The sequence below is a fragment of the Lissotriton vulgaris genome, unplaced genomic scaffold (genome assembly GCF_964263255.1).
Source record: "Lissotriton vulgaris unplaced genomic scaffold, aLisVul1.2 SCAFFOLD_968, whole genome shotgun sequence".
NCBI classification, from domain to species: domain Eukaryota; kingdom Metazoa; phylum Chordata; class Amphibia; order Caudata; family Salamandridae; genus Lissotriton; species Lissotriton vulgaris.
In genome coordinates, this window is record NW_028255614.1 from 421,010 (window position 1) to 445,630 (window position 24,621).

The window sequence follows — 24,621 nt, forward strand, 5'->3', positions numbered from 1 at the left end:
TGGGCCCCTTTTCTCATCATAGACAGACATTTTGTCCCAGAAAAGAAAGAAATGTGTCCAAACAAAAAATAAAAAGTGTGTAAGTGCAGTGGAGTGATAAGCAATCTCACTCCACTATTGATTAAAAGTGATTAAATCAACAGGCACACCTCTCTCACAACTTTATTCTTAATTCCTGGGTGTGATCTGTCGAATTAAAAAGGATGGTAGCTATCCTTGGTATGCAAGGATAGCTACCATCCTTTTTAATTCGACAGATCACACCCAGGAATTAAGAATTGGTATGCAAGGATAGCTACCATCCTTTTTAATTTGACAGATATGGTATGTTGTGTGGTATGAGCTGTTCGGGGCAATGGGAATATCCAAGAATGTTTACACAGCATATTTCTGTTCAGTACCACTAGCCATTCTCCAGCCTCCTTGGTTACTTTGTGGCCTTGGGCTACCACCTGGTATACTATCAACGATAACCTCAAGATCACATTAGTGGACAACTTTTCTACATGTTCTATGTAGGTAGTGCACTACTAAAGCCATAAAATAGAGATGTAACCCAGTTCGAGTATTAGTTTGACAAAGTTTGATGAGCTTAACAGTAGAGAATAGGTATTCTGCCATTTAGGAGTAAATGGGCGAGGTCAGTGTGAGGGAGATTCAGATGTCTTTTGACTAAGTGCTGGCTAGAGTTTATGATGACATTGCTTCCTAGAGGGAGGAGGGACATGTGTAGCATATACAGATACAGCATAAGGCATCCATGACATGCTATAGGCATATCCACTATAGTTTGGTGTACAAGAGGTGGATAGCTTGGCCCTGTGTTTTGTTTTGTTCGTGAGTGAAAGAAAAAGCACAGCGAGTTGCTGTTAGTGAAGGCACCCAGGAAATTCTGTTTTAGAAGCCCTCAATGCTGGTCCGCAGGTAGCTGCCTTATAGCACCACTGTATATGGTCATTTGAGGGGACTAAATTGTAACAAATGGCATAAAAGGAATCTTGTTAGGTGAAAGGGGCGAGGAGTTCCCAGACAAGCCAGCTTAGTGAAACAAGCATTGGCATAGCCAATAGGTCTCGCCTTTGGGACCTTATAAGTGTTTAGCCATGCAAAAGTTGATGTTGTTACACGAAGAATATTGTGCTGCATAACTAAATACTTATAAGGCCCCAAAGGCGAGACCTATTGGCTAAGCCAATGCTTGTTAAATTAAAGCTCAGACCTGGTTGAAAGATGTGGGTCGGACATAGGGAATGCAATCACTTAAAGTTATCCCTAAGATTTGTGACATACTCTTGAGCCTTCCTTTGCTCTCATATGTTTACAGCTTTAATAAAGCTTTTTATCCATGGTGGTGGTAGGAAGACTTTCCTGTTCTATTACAGTTTCTTCTTGAGGATGGTGATGAAGATACAAGAAAAAGAAGGTGGGATTTAATTTAATGAATATGGAACAATAGCACAAAAGGAAGAGAAATTAATGCAAATTGCTAAACAAAATAATGCTTAAATAATGTAACATGTAACTGCCATGTTATCTTGACACTACTAAACCTGTTGACTTATTAAAGTTAGTGGAATAAATCAAAATGATACGCCTTCCCCAGTGGAGCACAACACAGACAATATCTTTATTTCACACTTCAAAAGCCAATAATGCCTCTAGGCATTGTTTTTGTGCAGGAAGGGGGCCATTCTCAGACAAAAACAATCCTGCCTGTAAGCCAGGCACCCTTGAACTGTGGTGCAAGGGTGCCTGTGTTGGTGCTAGGCTGCACACGGTGTGCCAGTCCAAAGATAGAGCAGAAATGGTCCTTATCTTTGTAAATATGTAGGGTTTCAGTTTTCTCCCTTTTACACAACACAACACAGCAATTTTGCCTGCTGCCCTGCGTTGTGTGAAAGATCAGTACATATGCTCCTAAGTGTTCTTTGACAATGTTTATCCTGTGCACCTGGCATGTTTTACTGAGGATCTGTTTTTGTGCTTTAAATCTGACACCACCACTATGCCGGCCACCTCGCTTAAGATCTTCCCCTAAACATGTGGGGTCTCAATAATCCGGTAAAGCGCAGGGCAGTCCTGTCATGCTTAGAGAATACCCAAGCAGATCTCTGCCTCCTGCAAGAGACTCACCTCTAGCAAGGGACTGCCAATCGTTTAAGATCCCCGAAATTCCCCACCCAATTCTTTTCTTCAAGCCCTACTAAAACAGCGAGGATGGCGATTCTGGTGGCTCAGTGGTTTCGGGGGGAGGTTCTTCAGAAGGAAGCCGAGATCAAGGGGAGACTCCTGATTTACCGATTTGCCATAAGTGGCCTGACTTTCACCATTGGCGCAATGTACGCCCATAACGGAGGCCAGGAGAGGTTCTTGCATGCGGCTCTCAAGGAAGCCACAGCCACGACAGACCGGCATGTCATCCTAGGGGGCGACTTAAACCTAGTATGATAACAATAAAGATAGGTCTTGCCAATGCACCCACCAGACGAACGCTCTTTCTGCTGAGGGGCTTACCCGGAATCGGGACCTGGGGTTGTGTGATCTGTGGCGCGACTTTCACCCTCACGAGCGAGAATACTCATACTACTCAAACGCGCACAAGACGTACGTGAGACTAGACCATTTTTTAGCATCTACACTAGTGCTCGCACTCACGACTGCGGTTGATATAGGAGTTGCCTCCCTATCTGACCACGCACCGGTTATTGCCACTCTCACTCTCCCACCACTGTCACTGCCCTCCAGGGTATGACGTCTCAGAGATACGCCCCTCCACCGGGTGGACGTAGTTAAGCGCATACAGCATTCCATTACTGATTACCTCTCACATAATGCCAACTCTGACACAACCCTTGCAACACAGTGGGCAGCGCTGAAAGCAGTCTTACGGGGGGAGTTCATCGCTATTTCTAACGCAGATAATGCTGAGTGCAAGCCCAAAAGGGAGGAACTGGCAAAACAAACTAGGCCATTGGAGCGGATACATCAGAGGACAGAAGCCCCACAGGTATAGAGACAGCTTAAGGCCGCACGCCATCAGCTAGCGGCGCTTGTTCAAGATAGGGCAGAATTTGCAGGGCTTCGGTTAAAACACTCCTACTACTCTGGGGGGGGCAGGTGCGGGCGTCTCCTAGCCCATTGGCTGCGGGAGGCCCGACAAAAGCAGGGAGTTCGTGAAATCCGCAGAGCGGATGGTAAATGCGTATTGGAGGATAAAGCGATAGCTGAAACATTTCACGATTTTTACGCCACCCTTTACACTGGGGCCCCACTAGACAGCGCAGATGGGACTGCGTTTTTTGATTCGGTTGCCCTGCCAGTTCTAACCCAGGCCCAAGCCGACCACCTCAATAGGAATATCCATACAGAGGAGGTCATCGCAGCCATTTCTCGTCTTAAACCAGCTAAAGCGTCCGGGCCGGATGGGTTTTCTGCTATCTTTTATAAGACGTTTTGTGTCCTACTCGCCCCTTTGCTCACCGGGCTGTTTAATTCCTTCACTGACCCTGGGGCGATTCCGAGTGATCTCCTGTAGGCCTCCATAGCGGTCATTACCAAGCCCGGGAGGGATAAATCTATGTGTGGAGCATATCGTCCAATCTCTCTCCTCAACATAGACCCTAAACTATATACTGGTATCCTAGCTGCTCACCTTTGCCCTCATATGCCAGGTCTTAATGACCCAGACCAAGCAGGAGTCATTCCTGAGCGCCAGATGTCAGACAACACCAAACGGGTTCTCCATCTCATCGAGAAAGCCACATGTATCCCAGAAGAGTATATGATGCTCGCTATCAACGCTGAGAAAGTGTTTGACCGCGTTCACTGGCCCTACCTGGAGCAAGTCTTAGAGCGAGCAGGGATAGGAGAGCGGTTTCGCACATACATCCTCAATTGCTATAAGTTCCCTACAGCCGTGGTCCGTGTGAACAGGCATACGTCCTCTTGATTCCCCATTGAGAGGAACACAAGGCAGGGGTTCCCCTTGTCGCCCCACCTCTTTGCCCTCTATATGGAGCCACTGACTCTGAGACTGCGGCAGAACCCAGCAGTTACCGGGATAAAATTTGGTGGGTAGGTCCACACAATCAGCTTATATGCGGACGACGTGTTGATATCACTTGCCACTCCGAGGAGCACGCTGCAAGGATATCTGGTAGACCTGGATGCATTTGCTCGGGTGGCAGGATTCAAGGTGAATACAGAAAAGAAATTGGCCCTAGATCTCTCATTGTCAAGCCCCAAACGGGAACACCTGCAGAACTTGCTTCCTATTCAATGGGCAACGGACACGATTCCATACTTGGGGATCCAGCTGGCCTCCTCTCTCCCTGCAGTGGTTACCACCAACTATGTGCTCCTGAGTAGGAGGATTCTCCGGGAACTCAGACAATGGAAGTATTACCCCCTCTCCTGGCTTGGCAAAATTGCAGCGGTCAAAATTACCATTTTACCCCAGATCCTTTATCTCTTCCGCACCATCCCTCTCTGCCGCCCGTGGGCTGGATACGACAGACACAATCAGAGCTTGCAAAATTCATCTGGAATGGTCGGAAGCCACGAATGAGGCATGTGTTGGCGACGCTTGCTCCTGAGGGGGGAGGACTGGGGGTTCCTGATCTTCTGCTCTACTTTCAGGCCGCTCAGCTGCGACACCTGTTGGAGTTGAGTCGTTGGGAGTCAGAGAAGCACTGGATGTTTCAAGACCAGGTGGTGGCAGCGCGAACTCTATGGGACATTCTCTTCCTGTACAAACCCCACAGACCCCCCAATTTGTATGCTCGCACATATGGGATGGGATGCTACTAATCTCAAACATGAACTCACAACCTTTCTGTCTCCGCTTACCCCATTGATGGATAACCCTGAGTTCACTCCTTGCATGGATGCGGTCACCTTTGCAAGGTGGAGACCTGCTGGGTTTCGCTTTCTGTATCATATATATGATGCTGAAGGGGTAATTTCCCTTCCCCCAGTTTAGGCAGGTATATGGGCTCCCAGAGACAGAGAGGCTTAGATATTTACAAGTTAGACATTGGGCGCTTCAACCCCAGGTTGGCTCCGAAGCGGATAGGCTCCTTTCCCCTTCTGAAAGATGGCTACTCACGCGCACATCAGATAAAAAACTAATCTCTGATCTGTATAAGATGCTGCAAGTAAGCTCTACCCATACATACAATCCCAGAAAAGCGCGATGGAAGAGGGAATTAGGCAGGGCGCTCAGTCATAAGGAGTAGGACAATATATACTATAGGGCCCGGCACTCTGCATACCACATGGGGCTTACTGAGACCCTCACGAAGGTAGTAACCTACTGGTATTACACCCCGGAGCGCTTACAAGCAATGGATCATACGCGGGAGGTGACATGTTGGCGCGGCTGTGGCCAAGTGGGCATCTTAGTAAACCTGTTATGGGAGTGTGAGCATGTCCGGTCCAAATGGACCCAGGTATTGAACGAGGTAGATAAGCATTTTGAGATCGAGATTTCACACTTTCCAGCGTATGTCCTGCTCGGCCTCCCTAACCCCCTGATGTACCCACTGCGATCTCGCAGAGGCAGGCAGATAGCAATTGGCGACACAAACCATACTCACACATTGGCGCACTCTCAATACCCAACATTCATAGGTTGGCTACATCGTTTATGGTCTGTACTTGGTATGGAGAAGTTATCACTTACCTTGGCAGGGGAGGGATCCAAATATAACCAACTGTGGCAACCTTTTCTGTTGCTCCTAGCCACGGAATTCAGGGAGGTCACTTGCCCCAGATATCTCCGGCTGCTGCGTCTCACCGAATCCATAGGGACGGCCTGAGGGAGGAGGAGTCATGTGTGGGCTCAGGAAGCTTAGGCAGTGGACATGGACCATAGAGGAGGGAGTTGGTTGGATGGGGGGGAGGCGACCAAGGGGGTTATGTTTCTTTGGTTAGAGTTATATTTTGTATGCAACACTAATTGGAGAAGCACCTACTGTTGAGTTTCCGGCTTTGACTTGCTTGATACGATTATATATTCCATAGCTCTGATGGGTGGTAGCTGGCCACACGCTGCCATATTTGGGTGTTGCAAACTTAAAACAATAAAGAAATTTAAACCATAAAATTGACACCAACCTGCTGTACAATAATGCTCGATCGGGCTGACATGATAGAACAAATCAAGGCATGTATGAAGTTGCAAAGTTAAAATACTTTCCATCAGTTGACAGGTGTTTTTTAATTAAAGTCCAACATGACAGTAAAAAGGTGTCTGTGCTGACAGGGCCAAACAGGTCTTCTATTCCACTGGGTATTTTCCAGGTTGGCTAGAGCCCTTGGAGGCCGGATTTGAAAACACAGGGCAACTTTTTGTGCCTCAGCTACTGTCCCCAGGTCCCAGAGGTTAAGTGTAGCAGGCATGAGGGGCTTTAAAAGAGAGAGAGAAAGAGAAGGGAGAAGGTTGAGAAATTGTGATCCGAGAGGAAGGACAGAGAGAAAATGGGTGGATGGAAAGAGAGAGATTGCCCTCGGAGAAAAAAGGGGCTGGCTGGTTTTGGTTCCTTATTTTGGCCATGGCAGTCAATGGTGATACTTTTGGAAGTAGGAAATGGGGAGTAACAGCTACCAAGTAGTGGCTATGCATTGTCCTCATTGCCACTCAAGGCTGCCATCATTTGCAAGGGGAAAACAATTGCTAACAGCATGAAGTTCCATCCATCTTGGGCAGAGTTTTCAACTGCAGGGAATATTGGTTGGGTGTGTCATATAGAGATGCTTTTCCTACACACTGTGTTAAGTTAGCACGAGCTTATTAGGAGCTTAAACGCTATTTTGCCTTTCTGCTGCTCTGCACACGGCACATATTGTTATTTTAGCTTTGAGCCTATTAGAGTGTTTTGCTTCACACGAGAATAATATGTTGTTGTTTCGGTATCAGCTTTGCTTGGTAAGCTATGTCTGTACAGTGAGTGCTGAGGCCTTCAAGGTTGTTGTGAGGTCTGATCTTCGCACGTTCTAGACATATCATACATGCAGCTGCGGCCAAACTCAGGTTTTAGGCGCGTTTAATATTGCATTGCACAGAGAATACACACACACTTGATGATGCTTCGCATGCAGAGAGTTGGTGGAAGATGATGTGACCCCTTTCCACTAGGATCAGAGGTATGGGGCTGCCCTGCTAAAACCCAAAGAGACCTTCTTAGATATAATATAATATACTAGCAAGGGAGGGTAAGATTCAGGTGCTATTTAGCCTTCTTCCCTCTAGCATTTTAACATGCTTTCTCCCTTTGTATTCTATGGACTAGTAACTATGCTGATTACTTTGTTTGTTATAATATGTTTGCTTGTATTAGTTAAGATACTCTGCTTGAGAACACTGCATTAGAAAATAAACATTTCAAATGTGCACGTGTCTTAATTTACTCCTTGTTCTGGATTGATATGATTGTATAACGAAAGAGTGTTCATGTGTTCCATGTTACCTGAGGTGTTCTAAGTCCATGTTCTGGTTTGTCTAAACATTGGGAGTGTGTAAGAACCAATGAGACACTGTTGCTAGTCTGGTAGGGGATTTTTGGGTACTAAGGTGAGTTTTGATACACCCTAATTCACTGAGGTTCCAAGTTTCTGTGCACAGTTCTGTGTGAGAACAGAATCCCTGCGACATGTGAAGGTAAACTTTGCTTCAGGAAAGTCCAGGTAAGTTTTGAGTCTCCCCTTTATCACTAGGGGCAAAATGTACTAACTTCACTCCACTTTGATATCAATATTTTAATTTCACCCTCTGCATGGTACTTAGTATAGCATAACCTTAGTTAGTAATGATAAATTACTAAATATATATTTACATTTTCAGTGGCAAAGATGGGACCAAGAGCTACCTGGTAGGAAGTTGGAGCGGAAAGGAAATAACAATTAGGAGCCTTAGAAGAGGCATTGTGTTAAAACTGGGGTTTCTGGTTGTCAGATTATGCACCCTGCACAAGCAGAAACCACCACTCTAGTCAGGGTAAGCTAGATACACACTAAAAGATAACTTATGCTCACGCTCTAGTAGCTTGACACAGAGCAGTCAAACTTATATAAAGAGGCAATGTGTAAAGTATTTGTGCAACAAACACAGTAACACAATGAAAACACCACAGAAATACTCCACACAGGGTTAGAAGAATAGATTATATTTTCATGAGTAACACAAAACCAAAACTACAAGAATCCAATACGTACAACAGGAGTTATGAATTTGTAAAGATTTCATCAAAATATAGTGCTTAGAGTCTTAAAACCGCCAACCAGGGACACAGTGGTCCCGCTGAAAAAGTACCTTGGATGGAGTATGTGTCGATGTCGAATAATCGAAGCAATGAGCAGAGGAGGCGATGCGTCTGCAACAATCCCTTGGATGCAGGCGATGCCTTGGTTCCAATTCGTACAGTCGATGAAGGCATGGACTGGATTGGCCCCACCTGGCATGGCAGGACTCACAGATGGCAGAGTCCAGGTGCTGTTGCAGGGTTGAAGGAAGTCTTTGATGGCCCTGAGAATTCAGAACAGCGGGCAAGCCAGCAACCTCTTGGAGTAACTCTGGGTTCAAGTGAGATGGGTCCAGTCCTTGTCCTCGGCAAGGCAGAAATTAGCAGGCAGCAGGGCAGCACAGTTAACCAGAAAAGCATTTCTTCCAGAACAGCAGTCAAGCAGAGCAGCAATGCTTGGAGCACATCAGTCTTTGCTCATGGAAGAGTTCTTCACAGGTCCAACACTGTACTGTCTTGGTAGGGTTAGAGGCCCAGTACTTATACCCAGTTGTGCCTTCGAAGTGGGGATTACTTCAAAGGTGGGTCTTTGGAGTGCACACAGGCCCTTTGTTTCCCAGCCCTGTCTCCAGACTATCAGTAGGGGTAATGTAGGCAGTAGAATTTGCTTTCATGGTCACCCCTACTTTATGCTGGTTTCATTATGGTTTGCTGACTACTCTGACTGGGAGCCTGCTAATCAGGACCCCAGTCTCTGTGCTTCTTCACTAAATTGGACATGGTGAGTGGTTAGACACACTCAAGATTGGTGACTGGTTTACCCTTGTAAGTCCCCAGTATATGGTACTAAGGCACACAAGGCATAGGCACACCAGGGGTCTCCCATGGGTTGAAGCATATATTATACCACCCATGGGAGCCTACTCAAATTGTGACTACAGGCCTGTGTAAGCTTTGTAAGCTGGTGAAAACACAACTTACAACAGATATAAGTTTCCATATATCTGAGGTCACTGTCCTTGAAACCTATAAGTCACCCCAAGGCAGGCATTTCAATCCTGAAGGCAGGGTGCTCGGTTCTAAGTGTGAGGGTGCCTCTGGATGAGCAGGACACCCCTACATACTTCGGAATCCATGCTCCCAGGTTGTAAGTGCATCAGTCATTAAGATTCATAGAGTGGCTATGCATCATTCCGCTATGGCTATCTCTAAACTGGCTGTAACGAACCCTGTTGTGTTTGGTATCGTACTTTAAGGTATAGGGATATGATTTCATACACTGTAAAGCTCCTCCAGGAAACCCTCAGTGCTACCAGTGACAGTCTTCTAGACCCGGACAGCAAACTATTGCTGCTGCTGACCACACACACGATTCTTCCCTCCTGCTGCTCAGCCAAGCTTTAGCAGGGGGAATCTCCATCATCGGTGTGAATTCATCTTCCATGCCTCCCGGTCATTCCTGAGTGGCATAGAATCTGTCCCCTCTGCTTGCAGTTACCGCTGACCTTGAACCCACCTTAGGGTTCCACCAAACTCTTTCGCCTACTTCGCGAGCGGCATCTTTTCCGAAGTCCTCCATTGTGGTCTACGGCGGTTTCCAACGTCACTTCACATCTATACACCCGGCTTCTCCGGTGTAGGTATCCTAGTTCCTGGGGTATCCATGGGTGGGGTGACTATCCAACCTTCCATATTCCACAGAGTTTCTTTTGGATCCGCTGGGAAGGGTCCTTCTTATTTAAAATTGCAACCGCGACTTACCTATTCACCAATATTGAGCATGCAGTCGTATTCCCACTCTGCACACAACCTCCATGTGGTTCTTAGATGCTCACCTTGGGTGGTTCCGTTGGTTCCCGGCTCTTCTACGTCTACTGGGTCAATTTTCTCCATTTTGCACTTAGGTCGTGGTTTGCATTCCACTATTTTAGTATATATGGTTTGCATTCCACTATTTTAATATATGGTTTGGTCTCCCCCTGGGGACAACTGTGTTTCTGTGCTATTTACAAATTCTATTGACAAAGTATTGTGTGTATTGTGTTGTATCTCTAGGTAGGAGATAATGCATTGTGTTAGTGAGTGTTAATAATAAATACATATTTTTTATAACTTAACCTATACCATAAGATTAAGTACTGGTAAAACAAGCTGCTTTTCACTCCTTCTGGACTAAGCCTGAAGGCTGATTTCTACAGCAACCTCTTAGAGAGCTTTCTAAGGTTGTCTACGACAACTAAAATCACCATAAGGATTGTCTGGATTAGTGCAGTGTGCTACACTCACATAAGTGAGCACCATATACTAAGCCAGCTTCTCATATCACTTCAATCACATCACCCTGGTGTTAAGATCTATACAACTGACAGCCCTTGGGGCCTCAAATACATTTTAAGTAGAAGCCTAGAGTACAAAAGATCTGTTCTTAAGTCTCAAGATGGTTTAAGAAACTGAAGAATCAAGACATCTCTAGACTGAAATGTTTTCTTATAAATAAACAAGCGTATTGAGTCTTTCTATCCTCAAAAGCATGGAACCAGTTGCATTTCCATTATTGCCACAAAGTGGTCAAACAAAATTCAGAAATGCATAGAAAAAGTGATTTAGAAGATGTTATCATGAAAGAATCCTCTTAGTCACTGTGAACCCCTGTAACAGTAAGATGATGTCAACGTAATATAGGTACATTATGTTTAGCTCTCTAACCCCGCCCGGTCATGGTTTATGCTTATGAAAATGGAACATAGATGAGTAAATGTCTAGTGTTGGCCTCCTTGCCCAAAGGTCCATCCTCTCCTATTCCTTGCCATGCCAGGATCCATCCTTCCACGGTGCATCCTATACCTGTTTTTTTAGGCATAAAAGCAAATTCACCTACAAGCATCCAATTATTGGAGCCTATCACACAGTCACTAAGGCTGCATGTTTTAATATATGTAAAAGATTGCATATAAAAACACATATGGGACTGGGGATGGAATTTTGTTGGTTACAGTGCTAGAACATATTGGTACAGTCACCTGCTAAGATCTAAGGAGAAGAAAGCCACATTGTTCTCATATCCCCTGAGATACGAAGTGCGACCTGAGCCCCTTAGGATGGTGGCCACCCTATGACTAGGAGTGCTATGCATGTTGCCCTGTTTATTTCATGTCAAAGAGCCATTACCACTGTCAGTGGTTTTATTGTATTGTGTATAAGTTATTTGTGAATATCAAAAAACAAAATCCAATCATCAACATCTCATCCCAACACGCCCACATAGACCACCCATATCTAGAACTCTATCAGGTTACATCTTTAGTTATCAATTGCTCTTCAGATCCAACATGCCCAGCGCCCAACCACCCTACACTGTTGGATTCCTGCATTGGTGCAAACCTTCTGTTGTCTAGCGCTTTTCCTTATGGCACCTCCCTCCATGTGCATCACACTCACCTGAGTACAGGCTCTGATTAACCGCAAGAAAATGGCATCTTCCACTTCAGCAGTCAGGTCGGTCAGTTTACTGATGCACTCCAGGATGCAGATGATTGTTTCAGCCTTAGACTGAGATACAAAAGTTCCTCGTTACCAGTAATAGCGTCATGCTATAACAGATAAGACACAACCAATCAGTCGATAAGCAAGCACACATCTTCTAGATGCATGGGGAGGCATTGCCTTGGGAGGTTACAACTGGTTTCCACAAACTTCCCTGATAACATATATATAACAACAAACACACCGGCCACTCCAACTCTTGAGAGACATAAATACACAGTAGACATTGACTGCAGTTATGGTGCACACACACAATCAATGCAGCCAAAAGTCACTGAGTGTTCCTGGACGGCAGGAATCAGCAGCACCCCATATCAATAAATGTTATTGCAATAATTAGTTTAAAAACCAGTCTTTTTTCCTTGAAATCAATGTGGGGAACTGGGGAAGCAGCGTGGAGAAGCTGAACAGGACATTAGGAGCTAACCATTCAGACTGTAAATGTGACGTGAACTATTACATCTGAGGAGGGCTCTGCATTTCCTTCTCCCAACAGTGAAGAGGGCCTGTCTCTCGCCTCTTCCTCCCCTTCTGTAACCCCGCAATGTCTCCCATGAGCACAAAATAGCCTTGATGTTACATGGCATTCGCAGATTTTTTTATCTTTCCAGTGAGTGCAATAGCCACTTTTGGAGTGCAGAGATGTCAGCTCCAGTGATGCAAGAAGTGCGAAATTGCTTCAGAAAAAACTGTGGCGTTGGTGCCAAAAACAGCATATGGGGATCATGTGTTGCTAATAAATATAAAATAGAAAAGGAGAGACAGGACAGGGATAATGATGGTGAAAAAGTGACTGAGCAAGAGAGAATGTCAGAAAAGAAAGGTAGGGGAGAAGGGGGAGAGAGTGAGATGGAGGGAGCAACAGAGAGAATAGTAGGAATGGCAGAGAGAGAAAGAAGACCATCTTTTAAGTTTTTTTTACAAATTATATAAAAACCTTTAAAAGATGGCCACCCACGCATGCACACACACCAGGACACACTGGTGCCCACCTTTGAATATTTTTTGTAATAAAGTATTAAAAATAAATACAAGATGGCTACCTGTGCATGTGCATGGATGTGAACGCATGGTCACTGTAGTACCAGTGGCACTCCCATGTGATGAACTTTGACTACCATTATTTTAATTGACTTTTGGTGTTTTAATTTACTCTAGCTTGAATGCACAACATCATTTTTCCTACATGTGCATTTTCCCTTGAAGATTTCATTTTGTGTCTCCTCGTAGCTTCAAATTATGGGAGTGTTTGCTTTTTACAGCTTTGCCAGGAACAGCATGTATGGGATGTGCATTTGAAAGCATGAGAGAAGGTGTGGAATGTACTTTCCTGTCTCAGAGTATAGTGTTATATGCAGTGGTGCTCAAATGTGCATTATGTTGTACATTTGGAGATGAAGTGTGTAGTGTGCCTATAGGCAGTGGTGCACAAATGTGCATTGTGTTGCACACTGGGAAGTATTATGAAGTTCTTACTATTGGCTTTGACATGCCCTCATGCCATCCTGAATTCTGACTCTGTCTAGCTTGAGTCTTGCGCACACAAGCATGCCCCCAGATCGCTCTAGATGTTTAAGCTATCCGCGTTCAAGGTTGTTTTCTGTACTTTTGGAGACTTTCGTAAGTTCACTAAGATAATGTGTGGGGTGAGCACTTGGTAACTTTCAGGGCAGAGATTATTGTTGCTAGAAAATGTGTGGAATGTACAGCTGTGTCTCAGAGTCAAAATACAGTGGCCTGGCCAGCTTCTGTTTTGACCCGGACACAGACCAGTACAGTCAGCTCGGTTTTCGTAACAGAAGAAAGGGGGCGATGTTTTCAGAAACTTCACCTCCGGTTGAGTAAAACGTATTAAAGGAGGGAAATCTTGGCACTTAGACAGCAGCTCGCTGTGGAACAGACGAGTTGCCACAGGGTCCTTTTGAGGGTCCCGATCGAGGCTTCTGCCTGGCTGTCAAGGGATGTTCCAGCCGAGTTGGCAAGAATGCAGAGGGAGAACGATTAGTTATGCATTTCTTTTGATTATTGGCATGGTAATGTGTGAGTGTGTCTGTTTGCACATTCAAGACTGGTTATAATCATCTGATGTATTTAGTGTATATATCTGTCTGATTATTTGCATTGTTTATTTCTTGCAATGGGTGTCCAGACATGTGCATATTGTTTTCTTTTGACATCTGGGAAAATCTTTCTGTTAGAGAGTGTTGCACAAATAAAACCCCTTGCTTTATTCGGAAAACTGTCTTTTGATGTGCCTCATTTTATGCGAGTGGAATCCCTTTCCAGGTATTTTTATTGCTTTGCTGTGTGTGTGCCACTATGTGGGAGTGCGGCATTTTCTATAATTTGGGGGGACGAAGCAATACAGTCACCCATCTTTTAAGATTTTGGGAAAACATTATTACAAAAAGCTTTTAAAGATGGCCTTGTGCACACATGGGTGGCCATATTAGAATGGTCTTATATAAAACACATTCAAAGATGGACAACTATTCATCTGCGTGCATGCTTGTGCATAGGTGACCATCTTGGAGTGAAAAATAAACCAAAGGAAGCTAGCACTGCCAAAGTCAAAAGGTCTGCAGCCTTCATTAGAACTATTAACTTTGCCAATGCTAATTGCCTGCACAAGATATGCAACTGAATTGTTTTTTAATTGAGCAATTCCTGTATGGCATACTGCAGTTTTAAATCTGCTACACAAAAAAGTACTAATTATGTAGCTGGCAATATATGCTATCAATTATAACTACCGCCAATGCACTAATTTTACTTTAATTTGATGTTTGAGTGTTTTATATTTTGTCTAATATTAGCTTACAGCCAGCTCCGTTAAACTGAATGGCAGACATGTTTGGCAGTGCAAAAAAAGAAAACGTGTAAAGGAGAAGCATGTACTAAATATATTATATTTCTACCTCCTGCAGTAACTTCTCATTTAAACGTAAGATTGAATCAGTCTGATATTGAATCATTCACCAATGAGCCCTCTCTAAATCTAACACTACTTTCACAGTAAGGGAAGCCAAGAACACATCCCCTATTTTTAGAAGACAGAACCAGAATTACTTTTATGTGCGTTTTTCTGGAATCAGTCCTGAGAATATTTTTATCTTCAAAACTCAAATGAGCATGCGTGCCGCTGTGCTAGTCCAAGACAGAATTCTATGTGTTATTGCTATGATATAAGCAGGGGCGTAGATTGGTCAGTGGGAGGTGTGAATCTCAAATTTCCGAACTACAAAAGCAGTGGACTGCAGGGTGGAGTGGTAAGATTACCAAAGTTCTGGATGGACTGTTTCCGTGAGGAGTAGGGTCAGTACTGGTTTGCATTAGATAAGCCTTTGTCTAGAGAGGCACAGTGGAAGGGCACGCAGACAAATTAATATGTCTAACCGAGCCATGAGTCTGGCTTGGCTCCAAAAGACCGAGCGTGAACCAAGCGAGGAAAACGTTTGGCAAGTATATTGTGCAACAAACATAATGTAGAAATGTGACACAGTCCCTTCAAAATTCAAAAAGTGTTTCTTTAACATGTGGAAGTGTTTCACCTTAGTACATCAATTATATTACTGTATATAAGGACATTTATTAAAAGTGATAGTTTTTAAGTTTAAATCTGTTTGATCAATTTGTGTAATAAAAGCAGAAGACAAAACAGAATATCTCACCTACATCTAGCGGCCCGTAAAGACCAAGAGCAAGAGAGGGAGAGAGTAATTAGAGGGGAACAGTAACAGAATGGGTTAGGACCATAGGGAGACGGGGAAGGGAGCCATTAACTCAGTGGGTCGTAGGGGCCTCTTACACTTAGTGAGCCTATGATGTTGCCTGTCTCGTTGTGTAAGGTTGCTGCCGATGTCCGTCCTAGACATGCTCAATCAGTGTTGTGGTCTGCAGGCAAGAGGTGTACGAAGTAAATGCAGGTACGCTGGGCATATCAAAGTGAAACATTAACAGTTCACCCCATTGGCAATCCCATCAGTGAACCTAGAGGCAAGTCAGTAGTCATGTAAACCCTAAATGTAAAATAGATTTTTATCATAGGTGGAGCAACATTATAGTCTACTAAATGAAACATAGGAGGTGCTTGTATAGAGCCCTACCTGAACTCAAGTTTAAAAAAAGCTCTCATATGTGATAATAAAGATTAAGGAGACTGTGTGAAATAAAAAGTTTATCTAGGATCACACAATGTGAAAAAGCAGGGAAGCCGATATTGAGTCCATGTCATCTGATTCCACATTTTCGGCCAGCAGTTGTATCTCTCTCAGCCTCTCTCTCCACCCCTCCCTCCCTCTTCTCTTTTACATCAAAGGTCACTGTTTTGTCTTTTATTATTGGCAGAAAACCCGACACAGGTATAGCAGACCCGACCCTGGGCCACCAAACCCTACTACAAAGTCAAGAATGCATTTATTTGGGGGAGTGTCAGACCCCCTGGATATAAGATGGCATCTAATGGATCTTGAAGGTGTATTGCCAGGTTCACACACGTTCCCTTTGTATCTTCATGTGAAGAAAAGTAGTTTATTTATGTTAACATACTATGCCATTTGTGTTGTATTTAATTATTAGTCATTTGTAATGTGATCGTGCAGTTAGAATACTATGGCTACAAAGCACTAGGTAGAAAATGACGGGTTGCATGGCAAAGGAAAAAGAATATGATAATCGAACGCATTAGCTGAAGAGCTAGGTCGGTTCTCCCTGAATCTGAAGCGATTATGTTCGTCTTGCAGAGCCATTGGTTGACAGTTTCGCAGAGAAGGGGCTGAGATGAGAAGAAATGGAAGTCTAGTCTTTGCCAGCAAAACCCTAGAGTGGCTAAAGCTCTGGTATGGGTGGGGTAAGGTTCATTGTCTTGGAGCAGAGATACCAAGGGCCTTTGTCTTGAAGAGTATTCAGGGTGATGCAAAGGACCGAAATGTAACGCGCGCTGCTACAGGTAGTAAATTGGGTACTTTGCACACTTCTTTGTGGGGATTAAGTGGATTCCAGCTGAACGGAAACCTTGCCGCTTTGATTAATATATTTTAGAGATCGTTGGGGAAAGCCATGATAGAGGAAGCTGACCTTCCCTGATTCATCAATAGAATGGCTGTGCTGCTGAAGAAGATTTTAAAATAAAAAGCTATGACATTGTCAGGTTTTAGAGAGGAGCTAGTAACCTGCACATCCTTTATTGCTCTCATAATAAATATCGCAAGTAGACTTGGGCTCAATCATTGCATGTTTTGGCTAGTTGGATCCAGCCAATAACTGGATGACACCAGGCCAGACAAATTGTCCAGGGAGATCCTCGTTGAGTAGCCGATTTAAACCAGGATTGTAGCTGAGTACTGTGCAAAGATTGCAACTGCAGTCTTAGTGACATTGGCAATGTTATCCTCCTCCATAGATATTCTAAATAATCAGTGCTTGAATAATTGACCTACAGTCCTTTGAAGCTGTTTGACCTTATTGAGAGGCCAGAATTGAACCGAAAGTGAAAAGATTTTAACTTTCTTACACGGGTCTCTAACAGGCAGCTGTTTCAAAGTGAATAAGTCAATACAGAAGGGGTGGACATCATCACTTCACACACAAGCGTGACTTCCCCATTGTGTATTTCTCAACTGCTTGGCTTCCCATTCCCCCACAATTCTCCAGCCCTTTGTGTATCTATTTTATAGTTTATCTCCCTGCTTCCCGGCTACTTTCCTGTTTTTAGAGATTCAAATGGCAGTCAGAGTGGGGAAATCGAGGTGAGGCGGCCACACGGACATGAGTCCAGAAACCAAGATGGGATTTGCTTTGCCGCCCGCCTCTATGGTGCTAACCACCTCCTCATCCACTGCATAAGTTTTCCACTGAGGTTCAGGCATAATCCTCCCTCAGGGGCTCTACAGTGCCAAATTCATGACAACTTTTGGCTATCCTTCCTTTCAGGTCATCCATCTCTCCACCCACCCATTCCTCTCTCCACCCAGTCTTCCTTTCATCTTACCACCCTTCTCTCATCCATTCTGCTTTCAATCTATTCTTACTTTTCTCCTTTGATTGATCAATAGATCCATCCATCTATCCATTCTGCCATCCATCCTTGAAACCACCCACCTCACCATCTTGCTCTCCGTGCACTAATCCTTCTCTCCATCCCTCCCTTACATCATCTACCTCTCCACCCATCCTTCTCTCTATTCATGTCCCTATCCCTCCCTGCTTTCTTCCCTTCAGTATTTTGTTTTGTAGTTTTTGTTGCATGTTTTGCAACACTTCCCAGCTTCATCTTTAGCTTGTCTCTTGCAGAAATTTTTATGAGTTTTTGTTTGGAGACCAGCGCGATCTAAGTCAAACGAGCAATACAGAACTTTTTGAAGGTTTTATGCTACACAAACACACACACATCCTAATGGCATCCATCCCGTAGTTTACCTCCTGAGTAGGTGTGGGTGTGGATGGGTCCAGATGCTCCTAATAACAGGTAATTATGTAATATAGTCCAGTATTGCCATTGAAGGGTTTTGGTGACGTCAGAAACCACGAGCCTAAAGGCCAAGTGGTTTGTAACTCAGTATCCCATGACAGTAACATCGATCATTTATATATTTGTATATATTATGTTTATTTGGGTATAATTAGCTTGAAAAAGCAGTTTTCTTCAAAGTGCAACTAACAATGGCCCCCTGATGGGAATTAGAATGATTAGGTTTTGTTTACCTCTCATTAAATTGTGAACAATGTTGCAGGACAGTGAATTTAAGTGATTCTCTAGCTGCAGTGTTACTGCATAATTATGGATTTAGCCTATTTACCAAATGATATTCCACATAATTTGCAAATTTCACATACATGTTGTTTCTAGCTCAAATGAATGAAAATAATACTGCCAAATAAGTGTCACACAATTTGCAATTTTTGCTGCAAAATTTGGTCCTTTTGACGGTGGCTGCAATGCAACAAAGTCCAAAGCACATTTCTGGTGGAGAAAACCGCAGTGACTTCATCAACAGCTTCATAACATAGCTGTTTTAAAAACAGGGCTTGAAAGTTAACTGTTGTCTCAGTCAAAAATGTTTTAAACCATCGGATTCCATATGTAAGTGATAGAAGATTGAGCTAGTAACAGTAAAGGTAAGCTAATTTAATGTTACACTTATAATTGCTCCTGGTCCTAAGTAGAACCTCTGAGCTAACCTTTGCTCACCCTGAGGTAGCTTGGCAAAGAGCAATCAAGATTACATCAGAGGCAATGTGTAAAGTATTTGCGCAACACTTCAAACAGTAAAACTGTGAAAACACACAAAAAGATTTGACACCAAGTTAGAAAAATACACATTCTGCGTGATCCGTCAGCACATTCCCTTAAATGGCACAGATGAAAGCCAGTCAAAAAGGGAACAAAACGCCCAACATTTCCGGAGTTTTGAACTTCGAGTAATTTATTTATTTATTTATAAAGTTTTATATAGCTCGAACGTGACCCGAGGGTATCAGAGCGCTTTACAATATACAATCATTAAACATTAGATGGTTGATGTAGTATACAAACATTTGGTATTTGCTATTCGGTATAAAAGAGTTATATAGTATTATATGGATAGCATAGGTGACAAGTAGACAACAAAGAATTATCCACGAGGGAATCAGAGCACTTCACTGTGCACACTTATTAGTCATTAGGAGGTTGAGGTAGAATATATACATTCAGTAATTTCCATATAATCCAAAAGAGGTAGACAGAAATATCCGAATATCATAGGTAACAATTAGTCAAAATGGAATTAAAGCCTTAGGATGTAGATTTGTTCATTAGAAGCATTTTTACTTCTTTTTTGAAGGAGGTAAAGGATGAGATTCCACGTACCAGTGGAGGTAGGGAGTTCCAAATCTTCGGTGCAATCCCTGAAGAAGCTCTGCAACCAGTTCTCTTTTTATGGAAGGATTGTGGTTTCAGTACTAGTGACCTCGCACTTCACAATTGTCTGCATCCTCCCGATCGCTCTAGCTTTAGTGCTAAGTAAGTGGGGGTATTGTTATGCAGGGCTTTGAGGGTCATGCAGGCAACCTTTAGGTGTACTCTTGCCTCGTAGGGCAACTAGTTCAGAGCTTTCAAGGTTGGAGAGATGTGGTTATTTCTTTTAATCCCTGAGACCAGTCTGGCCGCAGCGTTGAGCGCAGACCTCAGCGGGGCCAGCTTGTATTTGGGGAGACCGCATAGAGTGATGCTTCCGTAATCCAATCTTGGCAACACTAGGGCTTCTACCGCCATTCTTAAGTCAGTCTGTGGGAGGAAGGGTTTAAGTTTCCTTAGTATACTCAACTGGTGATTGGCTCCTTTGGTGGCATGAGTTATTTGCGCCTGCATGTTCAGGTGTTTGCCTATGGTGACTCCCAAGGATTTCGTGGAGTCAATGATGTGGGGAGCACAGTCAAAGGAAGTTAGATGTCTCAACCAAAGATCTATCTTGGGTGTGTGTTTGGGTGGGGAGATGAGAAGGAATTCTGCTTTTTTGGTGTTAAGCATAAGGTGGTTGCCAGTGAGCCAACTTTGAGTGTTCTGTAGAATAGCGTTGAGAGAGATGAAGTCTTCTGGTGAGGAGATTTTCATATTCAGTTGGGTGTCGTCAGCGTACAGGTGATATTGGATGTTCGCAGAGTTCAATGAGTTTGCCAGGGGCTCCATGAATAGATTAAAACGAATGGGAGAGAGTGCTGAGCCCTGTTGGACTCCTAAGGTGACCAAGGAGGGTTGAGAAAGTGAATGCTTTATCTTAATTCTTTGAGTTCTGTTATTAAGGAAGGAGGTGAACCATTGTAACACTGGGCCAGTAAGGCCCATCCTTCATTCCAGTAGGGACAACAGGTTGTCATTCTTAACCGTATCGAAAGCGGAGGATAAGTCAAGAAGTATCAATAGGCATGATTCGTTGCGGTCTAGCATTTTTAGTATGTCATCCAATATGTGGGTGAGAGCAGATTTCATGCTATAACCTTGCCGGAAGCCGGACTGGTGTTTGTCTAGGAGGTTGAAATTCTCAATGTAATTACAAAGTTGTAGTTGTACACATTTTTCCAGCAGTTTTGCTAGAGTGGGGATGAAAACAAGTTACTTACCTGTAACTACAGTTATCCAGTATTGGTATCTTTCATAGATTCACAAGCCTGAATCATTCCTCGTCACCGAGGCGGGAGTCCCACGTTAAAAAACAAAAGTAGTGCCGTAAGTAAATAAAAGTAGTAGGCTAAAAGAAAAAAAGCCTAGGCCTAAATCTTAGTAGCCTATCTACATCATTATAGATGTAGATACTACTGTACCCCCAGTGTCACTCATCCGTGACACTGGGGGTACAGCAGTTCTGATACTACTTGATCTGTCTGCAGCCTTCGACACGGTCGATCATACCACCCTGATTGACCGTGTCGAGGGCCTGGGTGTACAAGGGATGGCCAGTAAACTTCTGGCCTCCTTTCTAGCTGACAGAACTCAGGTGGTTACAACGGGACCATTTCAATCGTCCACTATGTCACTGCCATGTGGAGTACCTCAAGGCTCATCCCTAAGCCCAACACTTTTTAACATCTACGTGTCGGGCTTAGCCAATGTCATTCGGGCTCATGGGATGAGCCTCACGTCCTATGCTGACGATACCCAGCTGGTTCTAGCCATTAAGAACAATGGCCATAAAGTGGCAGGTGACCTTAGGGCTGGCATGATGGCAATAGGAAATTGGATGGCCTCTAATTGTTTAAAGTTAAACTCAGATAAAACAGAGGTAGTTATCTTTGGACAATTAACACCTGAGTGGTCATCTAATTGGTGGCCTTCCTCTTTAGGCTCCCCCCCCCGAGCCTGTCAGCAAAGTGAGGAATCTGGGAGTCATCTTTGATGACCGACTCACGTTCCATCCACATGCCAACCAGATTACCTCTTCAGCCTTTTATAAGCTGAAGATAATCAAAAAAATCCTCCCTTTCCTTCCTGATAAAGCCGGAAAAACTCTTGTCACATCCCTTGTGCTGTCCACCTTGGACTACTGCAATGCTCTGTTTCTCAGTGCACAGGAAGGAGTCTTGAATAAATTACAATCAATACAAAACTCTGCTGCGAGGCTTTTGGGAAATATCCCTAAACATCACTCTGCCTCTAAGACCATCAAAGAGCTGCATTGGTTATCCATCAAAAACAGGATAAAGTTCAAGACCCTGTGCATTGTGTATAAAGCGTTGCACAACCAAGGACCAGCACATCTTGTCCGCAATCTGACCCCTTATCGTCCGCTTAGAACGCTACGGTCATCTTGTTCAGGAGATCTTGTTATACCCCGGACAAAAACGGTCTCATGGGGCGATAGAAGATTCCTGGTTTCAGCCGCCAAGCTGTTGAACACTCTGCCACCAACGATTAAAGCCAGTCCATCTTTATGGTCCTTTCGGAAACAACTTAAGACCTGGCTCTTTAATCAATAAATCTTCCATCATTTTCTAGGGTAAACACTCAGACACTAAGCGCCGAGACGCCCTTGGGCCATTGCATGCGCTCTACAAATATCACAAATAAATAAATAAATAAATAGTAAAAAGAACCAAATGTTAGCTCCAACCAATCAGCTACCAGCACCCTCTAGAACACTCTCAGCAGAGGCAGCTCTTCTCAGATTTTCTTAGCACAAATGGGAAGTAAGTTTGCCAGATCATAGAGCACTGACTCGCCGGGGAGGAGGGTGGGTGCATGTGAATCTATGAAAGATACCAATACTGGATAACTGTAGTTACAGGTAAGTAACTTGTTTTCTTATCCAGTATTGGGGTATCTTTCATAGATTCACATGCCTGAATCAGAGTAGCAAGCAGTATACCAAATATACTGTCATTTGCGGATGGTGGGAGACAAGTGTTTGTAAACTCCCAAAATGCATCCACAATGGTTGAGAACATTCTCCTTATTTTTTTAAACATTTTTTTTAAACCAAGCCTATAAGAAATCAAAAGCTATGTTAAAAGAAGACATTATTGATATGAGACATGAATACATAAACATTAAGATATTAATATATATGAATATTTTACAATTTTGCAGACATATAAATAGGTATATTGCATGAATATTGAAAATAATAGAATAGCATATAAAGGACAATAAGGTACCTGAATCTGACCTTAATGAAAGAGATGGCGAAGGACAGCATGTCCAATAGCTGCATCTTCTTGATGGGAAGATTGAACACAGTAATGCCTTGTGAACGTGTGGACATTTTTCCATGTTGCAGCACAACAGATATTTTCTAGAGTCACACCAGCAAACAATGCTGTAGAAGTTGATATAGTCCTCTCAGAGTGAAATTTGGCTTTCCTATGCAAAGGTTTGTTAGCCTTGTCATGGCAGAAATGAATCACAGATGCCAGCCTTCTGACAATTGATGCCTTTGTTACTGCGCTTCCAAGTGTTGCTTGACCATAGGCCACGAACAGTTGGTTGGGATGTCTGATGTCTTTAGTTTTCTGTAAGTAGAATTTTAAACAGCGCTTAAAATCCAGAGAGTGTAATGCTCTTTCATCTGGAGTGGATGGATCCAGAAAGAATGTTCTTAATCTTACCGGCTCATTCAAGTGAAATTGTGTTGGTACCTTAGAAATGAACCTGGGATTTGCTCGTAGGGTTACGTATTCCCAAGTAAAATGTAAAAAGGGTTCCTTTATAGTGAAAGCTTGGATCTCACTAACTCTTCTTGCCGCTGTAAGAGTCAGTAAATGGGCAACATTCCAAGGGAGGAATTTGAGATTAGCTTTATGGTTCAGCTCAAATGGATGCTTCATTAACTGCGCTAGCACGGTGTTGAGTTCCCACTCTGTAGGGGGTGCTTGCACTGGAGGGAAGCCTCAGAAAAGTACTTTCATAAATTGTTTGTCGAGTGAAGACGAGCGGACAGAAGGGAATTTTGAGCATTTCCTGAATCTGGAAAGAGCAGCAAGATGTACTTTGACCAATGAAAAAGAAAAGTAAGCCCAGACTTGGCTAGAGAAAGCAAATAAGGGAGAACTTGTTCTGCAGGAGCTTGAATTGGGTGAATATTATTCACCTCACACCAACAGCAAAATTGTTTCCATTTGAGGCGATAAGCCTTGATTGTCCTTTGGGCACGAGATTTGGCCAAAATTTCACGACAGTCCTGTGAAATGTTGAGGACCTTGAACTCTAAGAAATCAGAAGCCATGCGTGCAAGTGCAGTGACTGTGGGTCCAGATGAAACACTCGGCGTCCGTCCCTTCACAACATCGTAGGCGTCGGCATTAGGCGAATGGGCTTATCTTGAGACAATAGTAGAAATTCCTGGAACCAATATTGTCATGCCAACGGGGTGCAATCAGAATTCGACAGCAATCTTCCAGCTTCATCTTGCGAAGCACCTTCGGAATCAATGATATTGGGGGAAAAGCCTACGCACAAATTCCTGACCATCGCATGGACAGGTCATTCCCTCTTTATCCCTGTTGAGGGAACCTGCTGGCATAATTATTGGCATTTCTTGTTCTCTCTTGTTGCGAATAGATCCAGTGCTGGTTTGCCACAAGCTAGGAACACTGTGTTCGCCTGTTCCAGCTTCCACTTGTGACAGTCCGACTGAGACGTGCTCAGCGTGTCCGCCAGGGTATTATGGAAACCCCTGACATGTTCGGCTCTCAGGGCTATCTTGTGGAAATGTGAGCCATTCTCACAATTCCTGAGCCTCCTGCAAAAGCGTTGTTCCTCCTTGTTTGTTGATACAATACATGCTGATTGTATTTTTGGTCCGGACTAGCACAGAGGAACCCGCAATCCTCTGGAGGAATGCTTGGAGAGACAGAAAAATGGCGC

At 43.7% G+C, this 24,621-nt stretch overlaps 1 protein-coding gene across 2 annotated transcripts in view; it reads right to left on the reverse strand.

Moving 5' to 3' along the window:
* LOC147659059 (protein tyrosine phosphatase domain-containing protein 1-like) overlaps positions 1–24,621 on the reverse strand; it is a 209,779-nt gene that overhangs the window by 38,079 nt on the left and 147,079 nt on the right. For both annotated transcript variants that reach the window (XM_086952001.1, XM_086952000.1), the window contains exon 11: positions 11,679–11,789. In XM_086952001.1, the coding sequence (XP_086808127.1) occupies positions 11,679–11,789 (111 nt within the window). The remainder of the gene's footprint in view (positions 1–11,678; positions 11,790–24,621) is intronic.